At 36.6% G+C, this 17685-nt stretch overlaps 2 protein-coding genes across 2 annotated transcripts; one reads left to right on the top strand and one right to left on the bottom strand.

Annotated features, from left to right (window-relative positions):
* Nucleotides 1–1118: 1118 nt before the first annotated feature.
* On the bottom strand, nt 1119–3643 carry emc3 (ER membrane protein complex subunit 3). Its single transcript, XM_033965923.2, has 9 exons — nt 3417–3643; nt 3000–3166; nt 2862–2919; nt 2658–2751; nt 2468–2572; nt 2300–2381; nt 2144–2223; nt 1907–1989; nt 1119–1765 (listed from the first exon to the last, which is right to left on the bottom strand). Exons 2-9 carry the CDS (start codon nt 3152–3154, stop codon nt 1637–1639), a joined length of 786 nt encoding a protein of 261 aa, XP_033821814.1. The 5' UTR covers nt 3155–3166; nt 3417–3643; the 3' UTR covers nt 1119–1636.
* Nucleotides 3644–3878: 235 nt separating this feature from the next.
* LOC117370481 (RNA-binding protein 5-like) lies at nt 3879–17024 on the top strand. Its single transcript, XM_033965914.2, has 24 exons — nt 3879–3965; nt 4165–4202; nt 4576–4732; nt 5092–5235; nt 5651–5720; nt 5998–6071; nt 6899–6982; nt 7450–7540; nt 7986–8146; nt 8237–8334; nt 9540–9627; nt 10276–10344; nt 10420–10477; nt 10565–10653; nt 11347–11440; nt 11980–12077; nt 12640–12822; nt 13422–13562; nt 13645–13719; nt 14382–14549; nt 14659–14733; nt 15172–15275; nt 15536–15665; nt 16727–17024. Exons 2-24 carry the CDS (start codon nt 4186–4188, stop codon nt 16850–16852), a joined length of 2394 nt encoding a protein of 797 aa, XP_033821805.1. The 5' UTR covers nt 3879–3965; nt 4165–4185; the 3' UTR covers nt 16853–17024.
* The last annotated feature ends 661 nt before the right edge of the window (nt 17025–17685 follow it).

The raw sequence follows: 17685 nt of genomic DNA, 5'->3' as shown, positions 1-17685 counted from the left end.
TAACATTAAAAGAGTTTGTGTTCCATGTTTTATGCTGTCACAAACGTTTATGTCTTTATTTATTCATTTACAGGTGTTTTTCTTGCGTAAAAATACCTTGACAACATGCATTTTTACTGTGGGCTGATGATGTCACTTGCTTGTCTCCATGGGGATGTGCTGTTTCATCTGTTATTGGTTGTTTTATTACTTTATCTTGAATGTTCCACAGTATGGCATTAAATGTACAGGCGTTATTCATTAATGCTAAAGTTAAAAGTTAAAACGAGAGATTCCAGGCAGAGCACACACATCTCCTGACAAGACAACCCATTTTAGGTGTTTAATATGTAAAACTTTTATAATAACCTTGGTTATAGGAGTATATGCAAAAATTGTAGCAACACCTGCCATACTAGATGAAAGCTGTCTGAGCGCGGACTGTGTGACTGTCTACAATCTGGAAGAGATAAGGAACTACAATTAAGTAGTATAAATAGGCCTAAGTGTGATAGCAATGACAGAAACTATTACTGCAAATTAAAATGATCGAATAAACAAAGAATGCTGAGTGTTATATAATATCGCTTCATCATTCAATACAGGATGGATGAAAGAATACTTTTTAGGGGTCAGTACTTATTATGGGTACATTTTCTTTGCACTAGTGGGAAAGTTTTTGTTATTTTTTGTACTGTAAGATTTGAGCTGAAGAGTGTTGAATTATAAACTTTTATGAGTTATTATAGATACAAACTAATTACGTAAGGGTTGCATTCTGCTATTTATTTATTGCAGTTAATGTTTTTTTTAACCATATTGTAGATTACGAATACTTTTTGTTTATAGTTTGGCTTCAGTATTATCATTTATCACCTATATTTACTCCCCATATGTCACACTTCAAAATGTGTTATGACATGGCTATTGTAATGAAATAAACCTTAAACTTAACCCAGGAAAGGAAACTAACAAGTACAATTATCAATGAAAAATGAAGTAAGAATTGTGCTACTAATTTTGTTGTGTGTTTAAGCTTTTACCAGGTGAAGAAATCCACAGATGGCCTTCCAGCTCCAATCACAAAGTCTACTTTCTAACGTGACTTGTTATTGACAGAAATACAATAAATCAACACAGACTTGTCCAAACTGGCTTTTTATACATTACAAAACAAAAAGATACATTATAAAATGAATCATCTACACAAATCAAACTTGAGTATTTCAGCAGATCTCAATGCATAATCTAGCATAGCATTTCTTCAATTTTAGAGTTAATAAGTACATTTAAATTAGCAAAATGCAGTGTTGTTAAATAAGGTTGGCTTTTCTGTAACTGAGGATGAAATAAAAAGTGGCAAAATGTTTGTAACATGGGAAAGCAAAATCACTAGATCACTATCAGCAAAAGCAATATGAATGCTTATAAACAAAAGCCCATGAGACGCTGCCCAGTCTGATAAAGCAGAACATTATGGAAGCTTGTGTGTTTTCTTCATCTATGAAAAATATAAAAAAAAGGAATGGAAAATGTCTGAAAATGTTCGGACTACTTAAAGGAATGTAAACTTTGCATAACATTAAGGAATCTGGCCCATTTCTGTTCTTAACCAAAACCAATCCCTGTGAGAAGTAGATGTGAAGGCTTCAGATGTTTAGAAGATACCGGTGGGTAACTCTTTGCTGAACATGCCATCAAAGTCCAGCTCTCTGCTCATGAGGTCGTCCTCCACACTCTCCAGCGCCCACTGGTGGTCTGTCAGCTCTAGTGCCTCCCACTCAGCCTAGAGAGGTAACAATGAGAAATACTTATTCAATTTCCCTTATGAACTGTGTTAAATAAGGAAGTCAATAACAATTATAATAGTACTATATACACACACACCACTTCATCACTGAAATTTTAAAGCTTAACAAATTCATACCTTAAATGCCTTATTTGTATCTGCTGGCATTGCCATAGCTGCACCACTCATTTGCTCCTGCATAATCCTGGACTGATCGGCACCTGTGAGCAGTGAAAACAATGCAATACAATTTAAAAGAGTTGCTGCATTAATAAGTTTTTGCTTTTAGTCGTTGCTAGGGCCACAATCTGCCTCCAGCTGCATAACTATGTGTATAATATTATAATACCATATTTTATTTTAGTTGTCATTTACCATTGTCCTGTCCAAGGATTAATGAGTACATGCTTCTTAGTCCAAAGACATTAAGGAAGTACCATGATGCTGAGCTTACCCTAAACAGGAAGACAATTAAACATTGATTTAGATAATAATGGCCGTCCCTATGACATATATTATTGATAAGTATACCAGGAAGCATCCAGGGAGAGCAGCTCTATTCCTTGTTGTAGCATAGGTTTAAAGCGCAATGTGAGGGGAAATGGAACCTTGGCTGAAAAAAATAAAGACTGTTAATACAAAATAGATAAATCTTGCAATATATAGTAGGCCTACACAGGGATACTCCAAGATACCTACTTGTTACAAATCCAGAAAAGGTCCAGTTTATCCACCCTCCAATGAGAATCATGGGAAGCACATTGGTCACATTTCCTTTCATCATGTCTGTCAACATACTTGGATCTGAAGAGAAGTAAAAGGCAGTCTTCATTTGAACAAAAACATAACATGAGAATTAAGTTAAGGCACATTCAAATCAGCTACATACCTGTCATTGGAGATGGTGGAACCACTTTTCTTTTGGTCTTCTTGAAAAATCCATCTTCTTGATTGTTGAAATAGAATTTCCTCATCAAAAATGACTGGAAAAACAATTTAAAATGTTTTACAACTTTCATCTACTGATTCATTCACTACTATTACCACTGGCTGTTGCAATGAAACTAAGCCTATGTGTACTGTAAATAACTACCTGCTTTGGAATATATTTCCCATTCTCCCTTAGGATTCTGCTGCGAATTAGAACCTGACTGAAATTGGAAAAAAATAATAATATTGAGCAATTGTTTTTTTATGTTGTTGTTTTTTTTTTCTGATTTCTGATACAAACCTGTCAGACACTTGCTCTAGGGTGAGCTTTTTGTCGCTTTGAAGAAGAATTGATACATAATGCCGAATGACCCCCACTAGAAATGTGATGAAGACAATGGGCAGCACCACCCATAGTCGTATGTTGGAGTCAAGCAGCAACTCTGGTTCAGCCATAGAACTTATTGACTAAAAACACACAATATGACATAACATTAAGCAAAGTATGGTTACTATGGTTCTCTTGAGTCAACGAATGGGCATTGAGCTAGTTAGCCATAACCTTTAAATTTACAGTTATAAAAACCCTTGTAATTATTATCTCAATAAACATTAGCAACATCATACCCACACTAATATAGTTCATGAAAGGCTTATTAAAAATCTACAAAATGACATTTAAATCAAAATGCTAGCCACAGGGTTAGCATCATGCTACCTTTTTCCTGGTAGGTCACTGTCGGGAGATGGCGAGATGGCGTGGACGACGAGATGAAATTTACAGCCGGAGGAAAGATATCTCAACCATCTAATGTTTATAGGACTGTTCTAGTTTTCTTTTCGATGCCATAGATTGCTGTATTTCTGTAATCTATGTTCTAATAACTCAATGGAGAAGCAGGTTGTTGGAGCTCTTCAGTCGCATCTCTCCTATTGAAATGCAGTGCCCCCTAGTGGTGATGGGAGAGACGTGTCCAATTTTGCTAATATTTTTTCAAAATATTTCAAGATTATTACTTTTTCAGTATCTCTGTAACGTGTGGTTTATTTTATAATATTATGCCTTCTAAATGTATACGGTTTAACTCGATTATATTGTCCAAATAATCTATGACATTGTAGTGATAAAATTATCCGCTAGGTGTCAGACGTCAGTTTGCTGACTCCGCTGCGGAAGACGCTCTTCCGGTGTCCAAGAGGGAAAGCAGCGCCAAAGGTCCGATTAGCGAAACATCGAGCGATTTTTGCAAATAGTATATGCATAACTGTAAGTAAAACGTCAGCATTACGAGCGTTTTTATCACATGGGCTCTATCTAAATGTTGAATCTAATGACAGTGGTGGATTGCTCCTTTATTTGTTGCAGACTCGTTTTAACAGATATGTCGTCCTAGGGACAGTCATCACGCCCTTGTTTTTACACGTCTTTATTATCTCTATTTACTTTTTTTGCATTTTATTTGCAGATTGTTTATACAAGCTGCGTAATGGGAGGTGATAAAAGGTAAGAATGTGAGGATGTGAAGTGTGCTGTTACTGTTCATGCTGCTTTGAAGAAATGAAAGAGGACACGTTATCATAAAGACATTCAGTGCGTGTGCTTGAGGGTTATAATAGCCCTAATGAAATATTTATTAACTGAATGAATACCATTACAAACATGAAACATTTTAGAAGCTACTTATGTACAATTTAATATCTAGTGCTTAACTGGTGTACTAGTAACTTGTTACTTGAAAACTTTTTGACTGGGAAATGGGAAATCTTTATTGGATTTTAAATAAAGATTTTCTGGGTCCCAGAGATGGAGAGAAAAGTTAAATTCATTGCGAAAATGGGGGACCAAATAAAGTGGTTGCTTCTTGCCTGTGTTATAGACTCAGTCGAGGTGAACGCAGTGGGAGGTACGGTTCAGATGGCCACAGAGATGATGACGACTACCACGATCGAAGAAACCGGGACGAAGATCGAGATTATGATCATCGATGGAGTGATGAGAGGCACAGGGATCGATATGATGACTACAGTCCAGAGGTACAAAAATGGTGCATTCTGTCACTTCCCTGTTGTCCTTGTCTACCATCTCCTTGTCTCCATGGAGATGGAACTATTTTTGCCTAGATCGTTCCACAGTATGTTATTAAACATATCCCTCTGGGATCTATTCAGTTAAATCATCACTCGTCACTTTTTCATCTCATTTATTTATTTGTATTAGGACAGTGCATCTGCTTGTCCGCATGGATTAGTTTAGTTTGCCATTCTGTGGAACATTCCAGGCAAAGCAATACAATCTCCATGGAGAAAGGTGGCAGACCAAATATTAGAAAAGTTACAAAGCACTTAATGATTGAAGCCCAAGGGAATAAATTATGGATAATTTTATTTGACAGAGGGGACGAAAGCGTCGCCACAGTAACGACTCTGATGATGAGTATGATATGGACTACCCAGATCAGGACGGGAGGATGGAGTCAGATGAAGAAAGCAAGACCATAATGCTCCGGGGCTTGTCGCTTCACGTGACTGAAGATGATGTATGTGCATCCACTCTCACAGCACAGTGCACAGCATAGACTTACTCTATGAGGGTTTTAATATCCGCTCACTTCAGAATTAGCCTGCTATAAGAGAGTCATCAGCTGTATTAAAAGTTATACATTATTTATATTCATTAAACTTAAAGCATGCTATAACACTAAGCTTAAAAGCCAAATGTACATGTGAAAAGGACACAAAGCAAAAATAAAAACTGACAGTACATGATATGGTCCAAAAGCCTAATTTAAGACTGAATTTAGTTTTAACGCATATGTCAAATCATTCTCACTGACAAGAGATACAATGATGATTAGAGGCATATTTATAATTATGCATAGATATACATGCATAGTTGTTTCATTAATTCAAAAACTGTAAGCTAAGTTAAATTAACTTGATGTTATTTTGCAGATTCGCACAGCTCTGGAACATCTGCCTGGACCACAGCCAGTAGATATCCGCCTGATGAAGAAACGCACAGGTAAATATTAACAGGTTTACAGGGCTATCGTCCCTCTACTCTTATCTCTACAATAACAAAAAAAGCCTTTTATATCAGCCATCAGCGGACTACACATTGGGTTTGTTGGTATGGAGAGGTAATCTTGATCCCATTGCTTTACACAGAAGAGATCACCTCCCCCTTTTTGTCTTTAAGCTACATCCCTGCCACTGTACAAGCCGATTGTGAGTTTACATGTTGCAGCAAGGCATTCTCACTAACACACCTCCCATCTATATCTGAATGCTGTCTCTAGGTATAAGCCGAGGTTTCGCCTTCGTGGAGTTTTATCACTTGCAAGATTCAACACGATGGATGGAGACCAATCAGGTTGCCTCAACAATCACCAAGTTTAGACTTTATTCTTGGCGATTACAGACCCAGTTTACTGACTTTTCATAAGACATTGTTGCACGAAATATAATCAACCCAGTTAGGCCTACAGTGTAAAATCATGCTACAATTTGCTAGGGCTGTAGTGGTTTCATTGAATAATTGGCCGATTGTGTTGGTTAACAATTAATTTTTTTAATTCTACTAATTATTGTAATAAGATTGTAAGAATTTATATCAGAAATGAGTCAGTTCCCTGGAGTTTTGGGGGCGACTGTACAGTTTAATCTGCCATTTCACTCATGAAGATGTTGGTTACTCTCATTGGTTTATACACAGTAGTTTTTTGTACAAGATTCATAATAATTTTGCGAGCTTTTGCCACCTCCCTTTACTTAATAAATCAATTCACAGGGTATTTTAGTAGACCAACAAATTAATCTACAGCCCTAGTACTATTTGCTTGATAAAATGAGTCTTTTGAGCCAAACTACAGCTTACTACAATAGGCACTTTTCCTTACACTGAAAAGACCTCATAGCCCCTCTGCACACTTGCTCCGGCTCAGTTACTGGGATATGCACTTCTCCATGTAACATGCAATGAGCTGGCAGCACTCCGGTCCCAAACACTGATTTTATTTTGATGATTTGATTATGTTTGGCACACATGCGCTGCCATCTCTGAAGCCCTGTCTCTACTTCTGTCCCCCTCTGACCCCAAAGAGAGTCTAGCCACTCTTTCCTGTTCCGGCTGTGCTCACTCATGCGGTGGGGCACTGTTTTCAGCAGCGCAGAAATAACTCCAGTTTTGAATTTTTACAGAACAAGTTGGTGATCCAAGGGAAAAGCATTGCTGTGCACTATAGCAACAGAAGACAGAAAGCAGAGAACTGGCTTTGTAATTCAGTAAGTGCCTATCTTATTCCCTGTTAAAGGTGCACTGTGCACTTTTCTGGTTTGTCACCTATTTGTCTTCATGGAGATGTTACCGCTTTGCCTGGAATTTTCCACAGTATGGCATTAAACTTGTCTATCTTGCATCTGTTCAATAAAAGATGTTTTATTGCTCAAAATACCTTGAAAAACAGGCATTATTACTGCAGGCTTGCTTGCTTTTTTATAGTTCTGACATTTAATTTGACCTGAAATCATCATCTTTTGTCTGATCATACATAAGTTTAATGCCTTACTGTGGAAAAGCTGTGACATCTCCATGGAGACAGGAAGGCAGTAGACCCACTCCTAGAAAAGTGTCATAGTGCACATTTAATAGTGTAAAATATAATTGGAATCAAATATTATAATGAAACTGTGATTTTATTAAAAACATAATATATTAAAATAAACAATGTAATTTTGTTATACTTTTGCAGTGTGGCCTTTATAATTTCCGGAAAAGACAAAAGTGCTTCAGATGTGGAGCTGCTCAGGCAGGAGACTTGAGTCAATGGAACAATGGAGACAGTGAGTGGCACTATTTATAGTTTATACTTGTACCCTGTTTTCCAACGTATTGCAAGCTTTTAATTCTCAAAAAAATGAACTAGCAAAATAATTGATGGGACATGTATGTTAAGATAATTGGTTATCTGCAGTTTAGCAATTCTATGACAAAAATGTATTATACGGCGGCACAATTTAGGGGAAAAAACGCAATATAGAACATTGTAAACAACTCGAGGAGCATTAACACAGAGAAGAATAAAAATGAACTTAGAAACCTATAAATTTCAGAACACATTTGTTGATCTAACTGAAGGTAAAACCAGCTTCTCTATTTAAAACAAATTATATTTTGTTCATTGCAAAGACATCCCATTATCTAAATATTTGCACCAACTCAAATTCTTATATGATTGTGATAAATTATGCAGCACTCATTGAGCTACTGTCTTCATCTTTGTCACAGCGATCATCTTGAGGAACATTGCACCCGACTCGTCTGTTGATGGCATTTTGTCCTTACTGTCTCCATTCGTGAACCTAAATGCTGGACACATCCGCCTCATCAAAGACAAGCAGACTGGACAGAACAGAGGCTTTGCTTTTGTCCAGCTCTCCTCTCCACTGGTGCTGTATATTTTATTTTCATGTTTTATTATTGTCAAACTGCATTGTGATTTTTCATGTGCTGAATTTAGTGTCTTTATTTTATAACAGGAGGCATCACAGCTGCTAACCATGCTCCAGGGTCTTCAGCCTCCTCTGAAGCTCGATGGAAAAACCATTGGTGTGGATTATGCCAAAAGTGCCAGAAAGTGAGTCTTTGTATTGAACATGTCTTAATAGTATGTTAAACAAACATATTAAACCTTTAGTTATGTTACAGCGTTCTGTGCTGGTAAGAAGCATTTGAACACTCATATTGTCTTCGCTACAAGGCATATCTTTACAGTTGTGTTTAGCCTATGGTAGGTCAAATTCTGAAGCACGATGTATTGATGATGATATATCAACTACTTTATGGCATTAAGATGATAAAAAATAAGGCATAATCCCCGTAAACCATTTTTAAATATACAATATACAAAAAGGCATGAGCAGCAACAAATAAATGGCAGACAAAAAATAATTAGACATATAGGTTATTCATTAAAACTTCTACAAATCAAATTGTATGATAGTACAACTAAAATAACAAAAAACTCCTCATTATTACAAAGAAAATGTACACATGATAAATACTGACCCAAAAATATATTGTTCCAGCCGTCTCATGAACATAAGTCGATATTATCATTATTGTGTTGGGCCTAACCAACAACGTTACTTTGTTTAGGCAGAATGAATGGCTGACTCACTATTACCTGGTACAGGTCTAGTGTCCTAAAGTACTTTAAAAACACTAAATCATGCTTCATATAGGCCCTTTAAAAATACACAAAGTAACCTTTCTAGTGGAGGGTCCACCACCTGCTTGTCTCCATGTTATTGATTTGCCACAGTACAAAAAGATGTCTGTGTAATCCCTCAGTCCTCCAGGTCTGATCTATGGTAAAAGCCAAAAGTAAAATCTGTCAACTGGACAAAAAGTTGTAGAAGTGAAGACATTTCACTGCCCATCCAAGCTGCTTCTTCAGTTTTGGTCAGATTACTGCTGGACACTGCCTTTATATCTATCTGAAGGGAGGAGCTAACTACACTGAAAGTGCAAACAGCTATTGTGTACACTTTCAGTATGTAGGCTAGGTCTGTTGAACCACACTAAGTGTGCACTGTGCCTGAGTCATACTCGGCCCATTCATTCAACTCTTAATGGGTGCTTTCACACCTATTGGCATCCTGGCTAGTTCTATTGTTCTCTTTGTTTCCTTTGTACAAAAAGTTACATTTCATTTACTTTTCTGTGGCTAATGAGCTCATACTTCATTCATTAAATACTGCACATCTGTGCCAGAATTACATAAAGTTGTGTCTGTCAGTTACAGTAGAGCCATATTAACTGGACATCTGTGTTTTCTAGGGACTCTGCTCTGGCCGATGGGATCCGAGCCAACGCTCTCTCTGTCGCCAGCACAGCCATCGCAGCGGCTCAGTGGTCCTCCAGCCAGGTCCAAAGTCTTATCCACTGAACTGGTGTCAATTTGTGTTTAGGCTTGGGGTGTAAAATGCCTCAATAATCTCAGCACTATGGCTTCAGGCCTTCAGTCCATCAAAATTTTCATTAGTTGTCTAATTTATTTAGATTGTAAGAATTTATATGCGCAACAGCAGAAATAACAAGTGAGTTAGCTGAAGATCTGGTATTTTTTGCTTTTATATGTACAAAGGCAGACTAAATTTATGTTTCACTATATATAAATACATTGTTTCCTTGTACTTTTTTCCACATAAATTGTTGTTTCTGTTTAGACTCACATGCAGGTGTAGTCTTGTGAGTGCAGTTTGAAGCATAGAGATAAAAAAATATTTTTGAAAGCTTTTGCCACACCCCCTTTTTAGTCAACTAATTGATCGTCAGGACGTGTCTTCAGTTGACCAAGAATTTTGTTGACTACAGACCTACATGCTATTAATCTTACTACTGTTATCTATGTATCCTATCAAGCTAACAAGAATGTTTAAACACTACTTACTTTATCATAACACTGATGCATAAGTATAATTTGTTGTGTCCATGTTTTTTTTTTAAAATTTGATCAGCAGCCATTACTTAAAGCATAAACCGTGTAATTAATTACACTCATTTTGTGTTGTAGTTGAAGCAAGCCGCCGCAGCAGCTGCAAATTCAGCCTTTGTAACAGCTCCAGAGACCTATGGCCAACAGGTAAGATGTCAAAAATAGAAGGAAGTGCAAATATTAAAATGTTAGTTGTACAATGTTGTATTTGTTTTCTCCCAGGTGCAGAGTTACCAGCTGCCTGAAGGCCTGGCTCCTGTTGGAGATGGTTTGCTCGGAGGTACTGGGGGCTTTACAGGATCTACATGTTGAGTTCTTTGGTTAAACCTTTAATGATTGTTTGGTTTTAAATGTTGTCTGTTTGTAGCTGCTCCAGGACTAATGCCTCCAGGTGTGGTCCTGTCACATGCGGCTCATATCTATCAGCCTGTTGTGATGACTCAGCCCCCCATGCAGGTAAATGATAGTAAATGTTTTAACTTATTCATAATAGAGGGTTCTGGTGTTAGGAAACAAGAACCAAATTTCTTCTAGATATTTATTTTCTGAACATAAGTTCTACTATAAGCTGTAACCCATTCAAAAACAAGAGCAAAACAACAGCAATCTGAACTCACTAGAGCCAGCGTCCAAACCAGACCAGTATCCAACGAATAGAACCTCGGCATGTCTGTGGTCACATAGACTTGAGATAGACTTGTCGGCACAGCAAACAAGCGTACAGAAGCAGTTGCATTAACAACAAAAGGTGTCAACTCTGAACTAAACACAAAGATCATTTCAATACTATACAGGATACATTAATTACATTACAGACATTAAAAAAATATTAAAATTATTCTGACCAGTAAATATCAGTTAGGATGAAAGTTTTTCTCTTCATTGGTTTCAGTTTTCAGCTTTATATGCAACATTTTGAGGACTGTTTCCCACTGAAAAGACACTGTATTTTGTTTTTTTATTTTGTATTTTGTTAATTTTTACAGCAACACTCCTAAAATATTGTTCTGAAAGGGTAGTTATTTATCCATGGCTTTATACTCATTGTCGATGGTCACAAGTGGTACTGATGTCTCTAGAAGTGATGGTATAGAATTAGTATCAGTCTATCAAGCAATTTTTAAATTTCGTTTTAAATGTACATTACAGTTGGTGAATCCAGCTGATGCTGCACAAGCTGCTCTCACTGCGTCACTGCCGGTATCTTCTAATCCTAAAACAACAGTTATGGCCAACACCTCAGGTAAGAGAAACCATGGAACCACATGTACACACCTTTTTATATTTGTGGGTAAACAGTGGCTATGTTTAAGTTGTATTTTGGATGTATGTTTATCTGATTTCTGGAACTAATCAGGTTATTGAAATATAATTTAAACATTGGCTGCAGTTACATGTGCACTCTAAATCTCATCATCAGATTTTTGTTGTTGTAAGTCTTAAAATTACATCTGATTCCTTCCTGATTGTTCACACCAGAGCAAGGAAAATTATGGAAAAAAAGAGCGAACTGGCAAAACAGATTTAAAAAACTTATTTAAGGTTGAATTATTCTAAAATGTATTGTACTTTGTCTTCTAAATACAACAGTCACTCAGATATTCAAAAACACCTAGTGACACGTGTCAGTTAACTTGTGGATTTTTAAATTTCTCTTGTGCACAGATCAAAAATCAAATGTGACTATTATTCTACTTAAGATTTGTTTTTTATGTGACATCTATTAAAAACTAAATATTATGTTTCCATAGCATCTAAACTACTTTTCTTGTTTGTTTGTAGCCGCAGTTGTCCCAGACACCTCCTCTTATCAATACGATGAGTCTTCGGGTTACTACTACGACGCTCAGACTGGGCTCTACTATGACCCCAACAGCCAGGTACCATCCAACTTCACAGACCCTTTAAAACACCGTCATCACAATGATCCTGGAATGAATGCGACTGGAGGCAAAATTAAGTAGACTGTTTACACATTTTCAGTGGTTAAGTAGTATCTGATCTAGATACCTATGATTTAAGCCTTTATTACAAATGTATAGGCCAAATAAAAACAAAATATTGTGGGGACAACATTTCTTTAAGTACTGGTCCAGTAATATCTAAAAATCTGGATTTTGCCTTCATCAGAAATGCTTTTAACTTAATTTTAAATAAACCAATAAAGCAAAATACAATTGCTGATGTCTTTAAACCAGGCTCTGTTAGGGAGTTTACATATATGTGAGTCATTTCCATTCGCCAAACCCATAGATTTTTTTCCATTGTTTGGGATATCACATTTGTGTAATCACATTATGTTCCACTTCACTCACCTCTATTCCAGAATTTTGAATGTATTTGTTTACAGACTCACAAAAGAGTCAATAGATTTACAAGCACAATAAATAAATAATTCACATCATCTTTATGTTGAATGATGCATTTCTTTTGGTTCCACAGTATTACTATAACTCAGAGACACAGCAGTATCTGTATTGGGACAGTGAGAAACAGATTTACGTCCCCGCTCCAGGATCAGAGACGAACACAGAGGAGACGCCCACAACAAACGCCTCAAACTCAGCTTCAACTAAAGAGCCAAAAGAGAAGAAGGACAAGCCCAAAAGCAAGTCTGCACAACAGGTAGTACACATCAGAACATTTAAAGGGGCACTATGTAACTTTTCTGGTGGAGGAACAATCTTTTTCTCATCAAGATTAATGTTGTTAACAGTATCAAAAGTCAGATAACTTGTTCAAATGAGTATGTAGTGTCTGAAAAAGTATCGCTACAGAAAAAGTCTCATAAAGGGAACAAAATTTGACTTTTCCTGAAGAGTTTTAGAATAGTTGATTAGCTGATTAGCTCAAAATCAGTTTAATAATAGTATTTTCTTGCATCATTTTTATCTTTGAGTTAAAATATAACTTCTCTAAAAAATTGTGTTTTCTTAGTATCAAAATAGTTAGACTTTTTAGTATTGTGACAACATCAATGGAAAAGTTGTTGTTTTGCCTGGAATGTTCCACAGGTAACTGTGTTTTGGCAACAAAAAACATCTGTAATGGAATCAATCAAAGATGGAGAAGTACATTGTGGAACATTCCAAGCAAGAAATAACATTTTCATGAGACCATCAGATGACTGATCCTCCACCAGAAAAGTTGCACAGTGTACCCCTAATCTTGCTGTGTAATCTTGCTTTATTTCATATTTCTGCTTGTTATAAATTGTGTGTTAGATTGCAAAGGACATGGAGCGTTGGGCCAAAACTTTAAACAGACAGAAGGAAAACAACAAGAACAGTTCAGGAGCATCCAGAGAGGAGGAGAGGAAAGAGTCTGCCTCTGCTGACGCCGGGTTCTACCTGTTTGAGAAAAAGGTAAATTGAAGGCTCTGTTATTGGAAAGTTTTGTTTTAATATTATTTTGTCAGAAAACAAAGATTTTTGCTTGTTATTTCAGCAAATGGGAGGAATTGAAATACCACCTTCTTTGACTGAACCACTGAGGATTCAAGAGCAAGAGCCTGCTGCCAAGGTTTGTTGTGACTTTTCTTTTTAAGTAATAATTTACTGACAATTTTCTTTCCTTTGTAAAGTTATAAACATAAAAAACTAGCAGCACATCAGCAAACAAGTTGTCCTGTAAAAATGTGTTAATTGCCAAATGATTTATGCTGACTGCTTACCTTCTAACATATGTTGTACACATTCTAGTCAATATACTAGTAATTCAATTACAGCATTCAATTTTATTACAATATACAATCTACGTATCTTTTCTGGTGCAGTGTTTGCCACATTGTCTCCATAGAGATGTTATTGCTTTACCAGGTATTTTCATCAATATGGCATTAAACCAGCTCCATGGAGAAAAGCAGGTGGCACTACCAGGCCAGGAGAGACCCCTGCTAGGTGTGCAATAAAAATAATTGCATAATAGATGTGTTAAATATAATATGGTGGAAAATTCCAGGCCTTCTCTGCTGCTGCCCGACACACATCAGAGACTCAACCACACTCACCATCTTCAAAACAGCCCTGAAAACTCACCTGTTCAAAAGTGCCTTCAAATAACTGTGTCTCCGTTTTATCTGTTTCTTTCATTTGTTTTGTCTGTGTTGAACTGTGTGAAGCGTCTTTGAGTGTCATGAAAAGTGCTATACAAGTGTTACATATTATTATAATTGTTGTCATCAGGGTGTTTTGGTGGCGTCATACAGCGGGGACAGTGACCCGGAGGAGGCAGCAGTCGACGAAGAAGCTAAAATCACAGACTGGTCAAAGAAGGTGTGCCTTTTGTGCCGGAGGCAGTTTCCCACAAAAGACGCGTTACTCAGGCACCAGCAGCTCTCTGACCTCCACAAGGTGAGACTACGGGGGAGGCGGCATGGCCATCTGCTAACACTGTGGGCAGAATACATGAATATATGAGAATCATAATAATGAGAGGGTAATGAGGTTTTTTCTGTTGTAGCAAAATTTGGAAATTCAGAGGAGAACCAGACTGTCTGAAGCTGAACTGGAGGAGCTTGAGAGGAGAGAAGCAGAGGTACAAGTCAAAATGCATAAGCTTATCAATATACACGCATAGTAATGCCAAAATACACACTGTTTTTAATATATCTATTTGAATCAATTAAATAAATCCAATGCGACTTTTATTCAAGAAGTATTTTATAAATTTAAATGAAGATGAATTTCTCAATTCTCAGTTTAAATCAGATGGTCAGAAACATTAACATATAGACGATACTCGAGTATGAACTGTTAAACTAAAAGAACACAATGAAGAGACTGTATAAATCATTGTTAATTTTCACCAAAAATAAGTCTCATAAATCCCATTCCTAATTTTAATCCTTGGTCTTGAACTGTAAGTTGTAGATGTGCCTCAGTAGATTTTGTAGCAGCACTAATGCATTTTTTTATTCTGATTTCTGAGTTTCTGGACTTTACAAAGTGAACAGATGTGTGTGTTTGTGCGCAGCTGAAATACAGAGACCGAGCTGCAGAGAGGAGAGAGAAGTACGGAGTCCCTGAACCTCCAGCTCCAAAGAAGAAATTCAAGAAGCACCAACCGGCTGCCACAGTGTGAGTGTTAAACTTGTATATTATAGAATAGAATTAATTTGTTTGTAATTTAAAGTTTGATCTATTCGTTGTATCTTCATAGGATTCAGGTGAATTTTGAGGCTTTTTCATGACTCGAAACATATTATATAGTTTTAAATTGGTCTTTTGGATGAATCTATTTTATTGCTGATATTTGACCATTTTCTTCAGTAGCACATTATTGATTCAAATTAAACATGGATTATTATTTTAAATACCATGTTGACCTTTTACCTCAGGAGCTACGAACAGCCCACTAAAGACGGACTAACCAGTGACAACATTGGGAACAAAATGCTGCAGGCGATGGGCTGGCAAGAGGGCAAAGGCCTGGGACGACATCAACAGGGAATCACCACTCCCATCGCTGTAAGTGAACGTGCCAAAATAGTTGATCAAATAGAAGTTTAAGAAAGAGTGATCAAACACCTTTGTTTATGCATCAATGTACAATATCAACTCAAATCACACCAAAGCTTAACAGGTTTTATTATACAATTTCAATAATGTATTAATTTGTATTTATACAGGGAGAGCTAATGAGAGCACTTTTCAAAATACAGAAAAACACAAACAAAAACAAGTATAAAAGTCCATATAAAATATTACAAACAAGAGCAGGTGTGAGTGTAAAAGTTTGTTACCAGATTAATTGTGTTTGTGGCACTAAAGTATTCAATTTTACTTGTCCTTGAAATATATTAAATTTGTGAAGCTAAACAGCCAAAAGCCCTTTTTTCCCATCCCAGTTCTGTTCTGAATACCGCGTGTTCAACCACAATAAATGTCTTGTTAGCAGAGGCACGCCCTAATCTAAAGCAACTGAACCATTACATTATTACAGGCGACAGTAGCTCAGGTGGTAGAGCGGTCAGATCCACTGATCCATAGGTTGGCGATGCGTTTCCAGCTCCCACCGATGAATGCGGTCATTGTGTCCGTGGGCAAGACACTTAACCCATCTCGCCTCAGTGTCTGCCTACACTGATTTATAAGTGTGTGTGTGAATGAGTGAGCGGTTCCTTGATGTAAAGTGCTTTGAGTGACTTGAAGGTGGAAAAGTGTAAAAATGTGACCATTGCCCGTGACCATTTACTACAACCTCAGTGAGTCTCAATCATGAAAAAGTGGACACTATAAAAGGATTTTGTTTATTTTAATGTTGTAAAGCCAGAATGTATTTTAACTCCTATATTTTATTTTGTAGTTTGAGTATTTTCAAGTAGCCTATCATTTTACAGCCACCAATTTGCTGTTTTATGTCTGACCACGAAGCTAAATAGCAGAGAAGTTTATAATACTTGTCAAGGTAACTCTTGACACACAATCAAATGCAGATGGCAAGATTTATATGAAGCAATTGGAAGTCTGTCCTTAGGGAAGCCCGGTCCAGTCTGTCTAATTTTTATAACCATTCTTTTTTGTCTTAGGCTTCATTAAGGACCAAAGGCACTGGTTTGGGTGTAAAGGGATCTGCGTATGAACTTTCTGCTTCAGACACATATAAGGATGCCGTCAGAAAAGCCATGTTTGCCAGATACACTGAGCTAGAGTGAAACAACAAACTGATTTATATTTAAAGTGGAGGGGCCAAGACGAATTTTTACTGTGAAAATCCTGTATTTCTATTCTGTACATAACATATTGTGTATGAAGGTCATATCATTCGATTCATCTTGTTTTTGTGCATTACATTATTTGTCAACTATGATTAAACTGCAGACATCAGTACTGTGTCAATAGTATACTTTTTTTAATTCTCCGGTTGGTTTAAAATGCAGCTGTTTTTAACTGGTTGAACTGTATCTTCAGTCATTTATGACCTACATTTTACACTATATACTGCACACGCTTGTATCATAATGCAGTATTTACTTTGCCTCGTCTGCATTCATTTCCTGTTTCCTAAAGGCTGAATGGTGGACATGTTTTATCTGCTGCTGTCTCCCTAAAAATGGTGTATTCAGACATATTTCAAAACATTAAAGCTAATTACAGATGGGGAGAATCCATAATATCCAGTTAACAACTTTTTTAGGAGTAAAGTGATTTTTCGATTAAATCTATTGTAGAATAGAGCTGCCAGTTTTGATCATTTTAGTAGTCAACAAGTCAGACAATTATTTCTTTTGCATATTTAGTTTAGTTTATTTTACTTAGTTGCATTTAATTTTTTTCTTTAAGTTATAGTCCTCTGAGACTGAGGGGACACGGGTACCAGACACAGGTATGAAATATTCTTACTGAAGGATTCCTGATAGAGAATATTTACAAATAAAGTTATTTTTTTAGCTTGCATCTATGGCAGACCTGTAGTTTTATCTTTTAATTTTATAATTTGTGTTTAAATAAACATAGATTTTATTTCCTCCTCAATTCCAAGACCATC

This window comes from Periophthalmus magnuspinnatus, chromosome 5 (genome assembly GCF_009829125.3).
Source record: "Periophthalmus magnuspinnatus isolate fPerMag1 chromosome 5, fPerMag1.2.pri, whole genome shotgun sequence".
Classification (NCBI taxonomy): Eukaryota; Metazoa; Chordata; class Actinopteri; order Gobiiformes; family Gobiidae; genus Periophthalmus; species Periophthalmus magnuspinnatus.
This window is presented reverse-complemented; position numbering and strand designations above follow the sequence as displayed.

What these genes read in the sequence shown, in the direction of transcription:
- emc3 (XM_033965923.2), bottom strand. Translation starts at nt 3,154, where the DNA reads ATGGCTGAACCAGAGTTGCTGCTTGACTCCAACATACGACTATGGGTG. An exon ending in CTCTCCCTGGATGCTTCCTG is followed by an intron (nt 2,224 to 2,299) that starts GTATACTTATCA and finishes CTTCCTGTTTAG; the next exon opens with GGTAAGCTCAGCATCATGGT. An exon ending in ATACAAATAAGGCATTTAAG is followed by an intron (nt 1,766 to 1,906) that starts GTATGAATTTGT and finishes TTACCTCTCTAG; the next exon opens with GCTGAGTGGGAGGCACTAGA.
- LOC117370481 (XM_033965914.2), top strand. An exon ending in AGTTATGGCCAACACCTCAG is followed by an intron (nt 11,441 to 11,979) that starts GTAAGAGAAACC and finishes GTTTGTTTGTAG; the next exon opens with CCGCAGTTGTCCCAGACACC. An exon ending in TCTACCTGTTTGAGAAAAAG is followed by an intron (nt 13,563 to 13,644) that starts GTAAATTGAAGG and finishes TTGTTATTTCAG; the next exon opens with CAAATGGGAGGAATTGAAAT.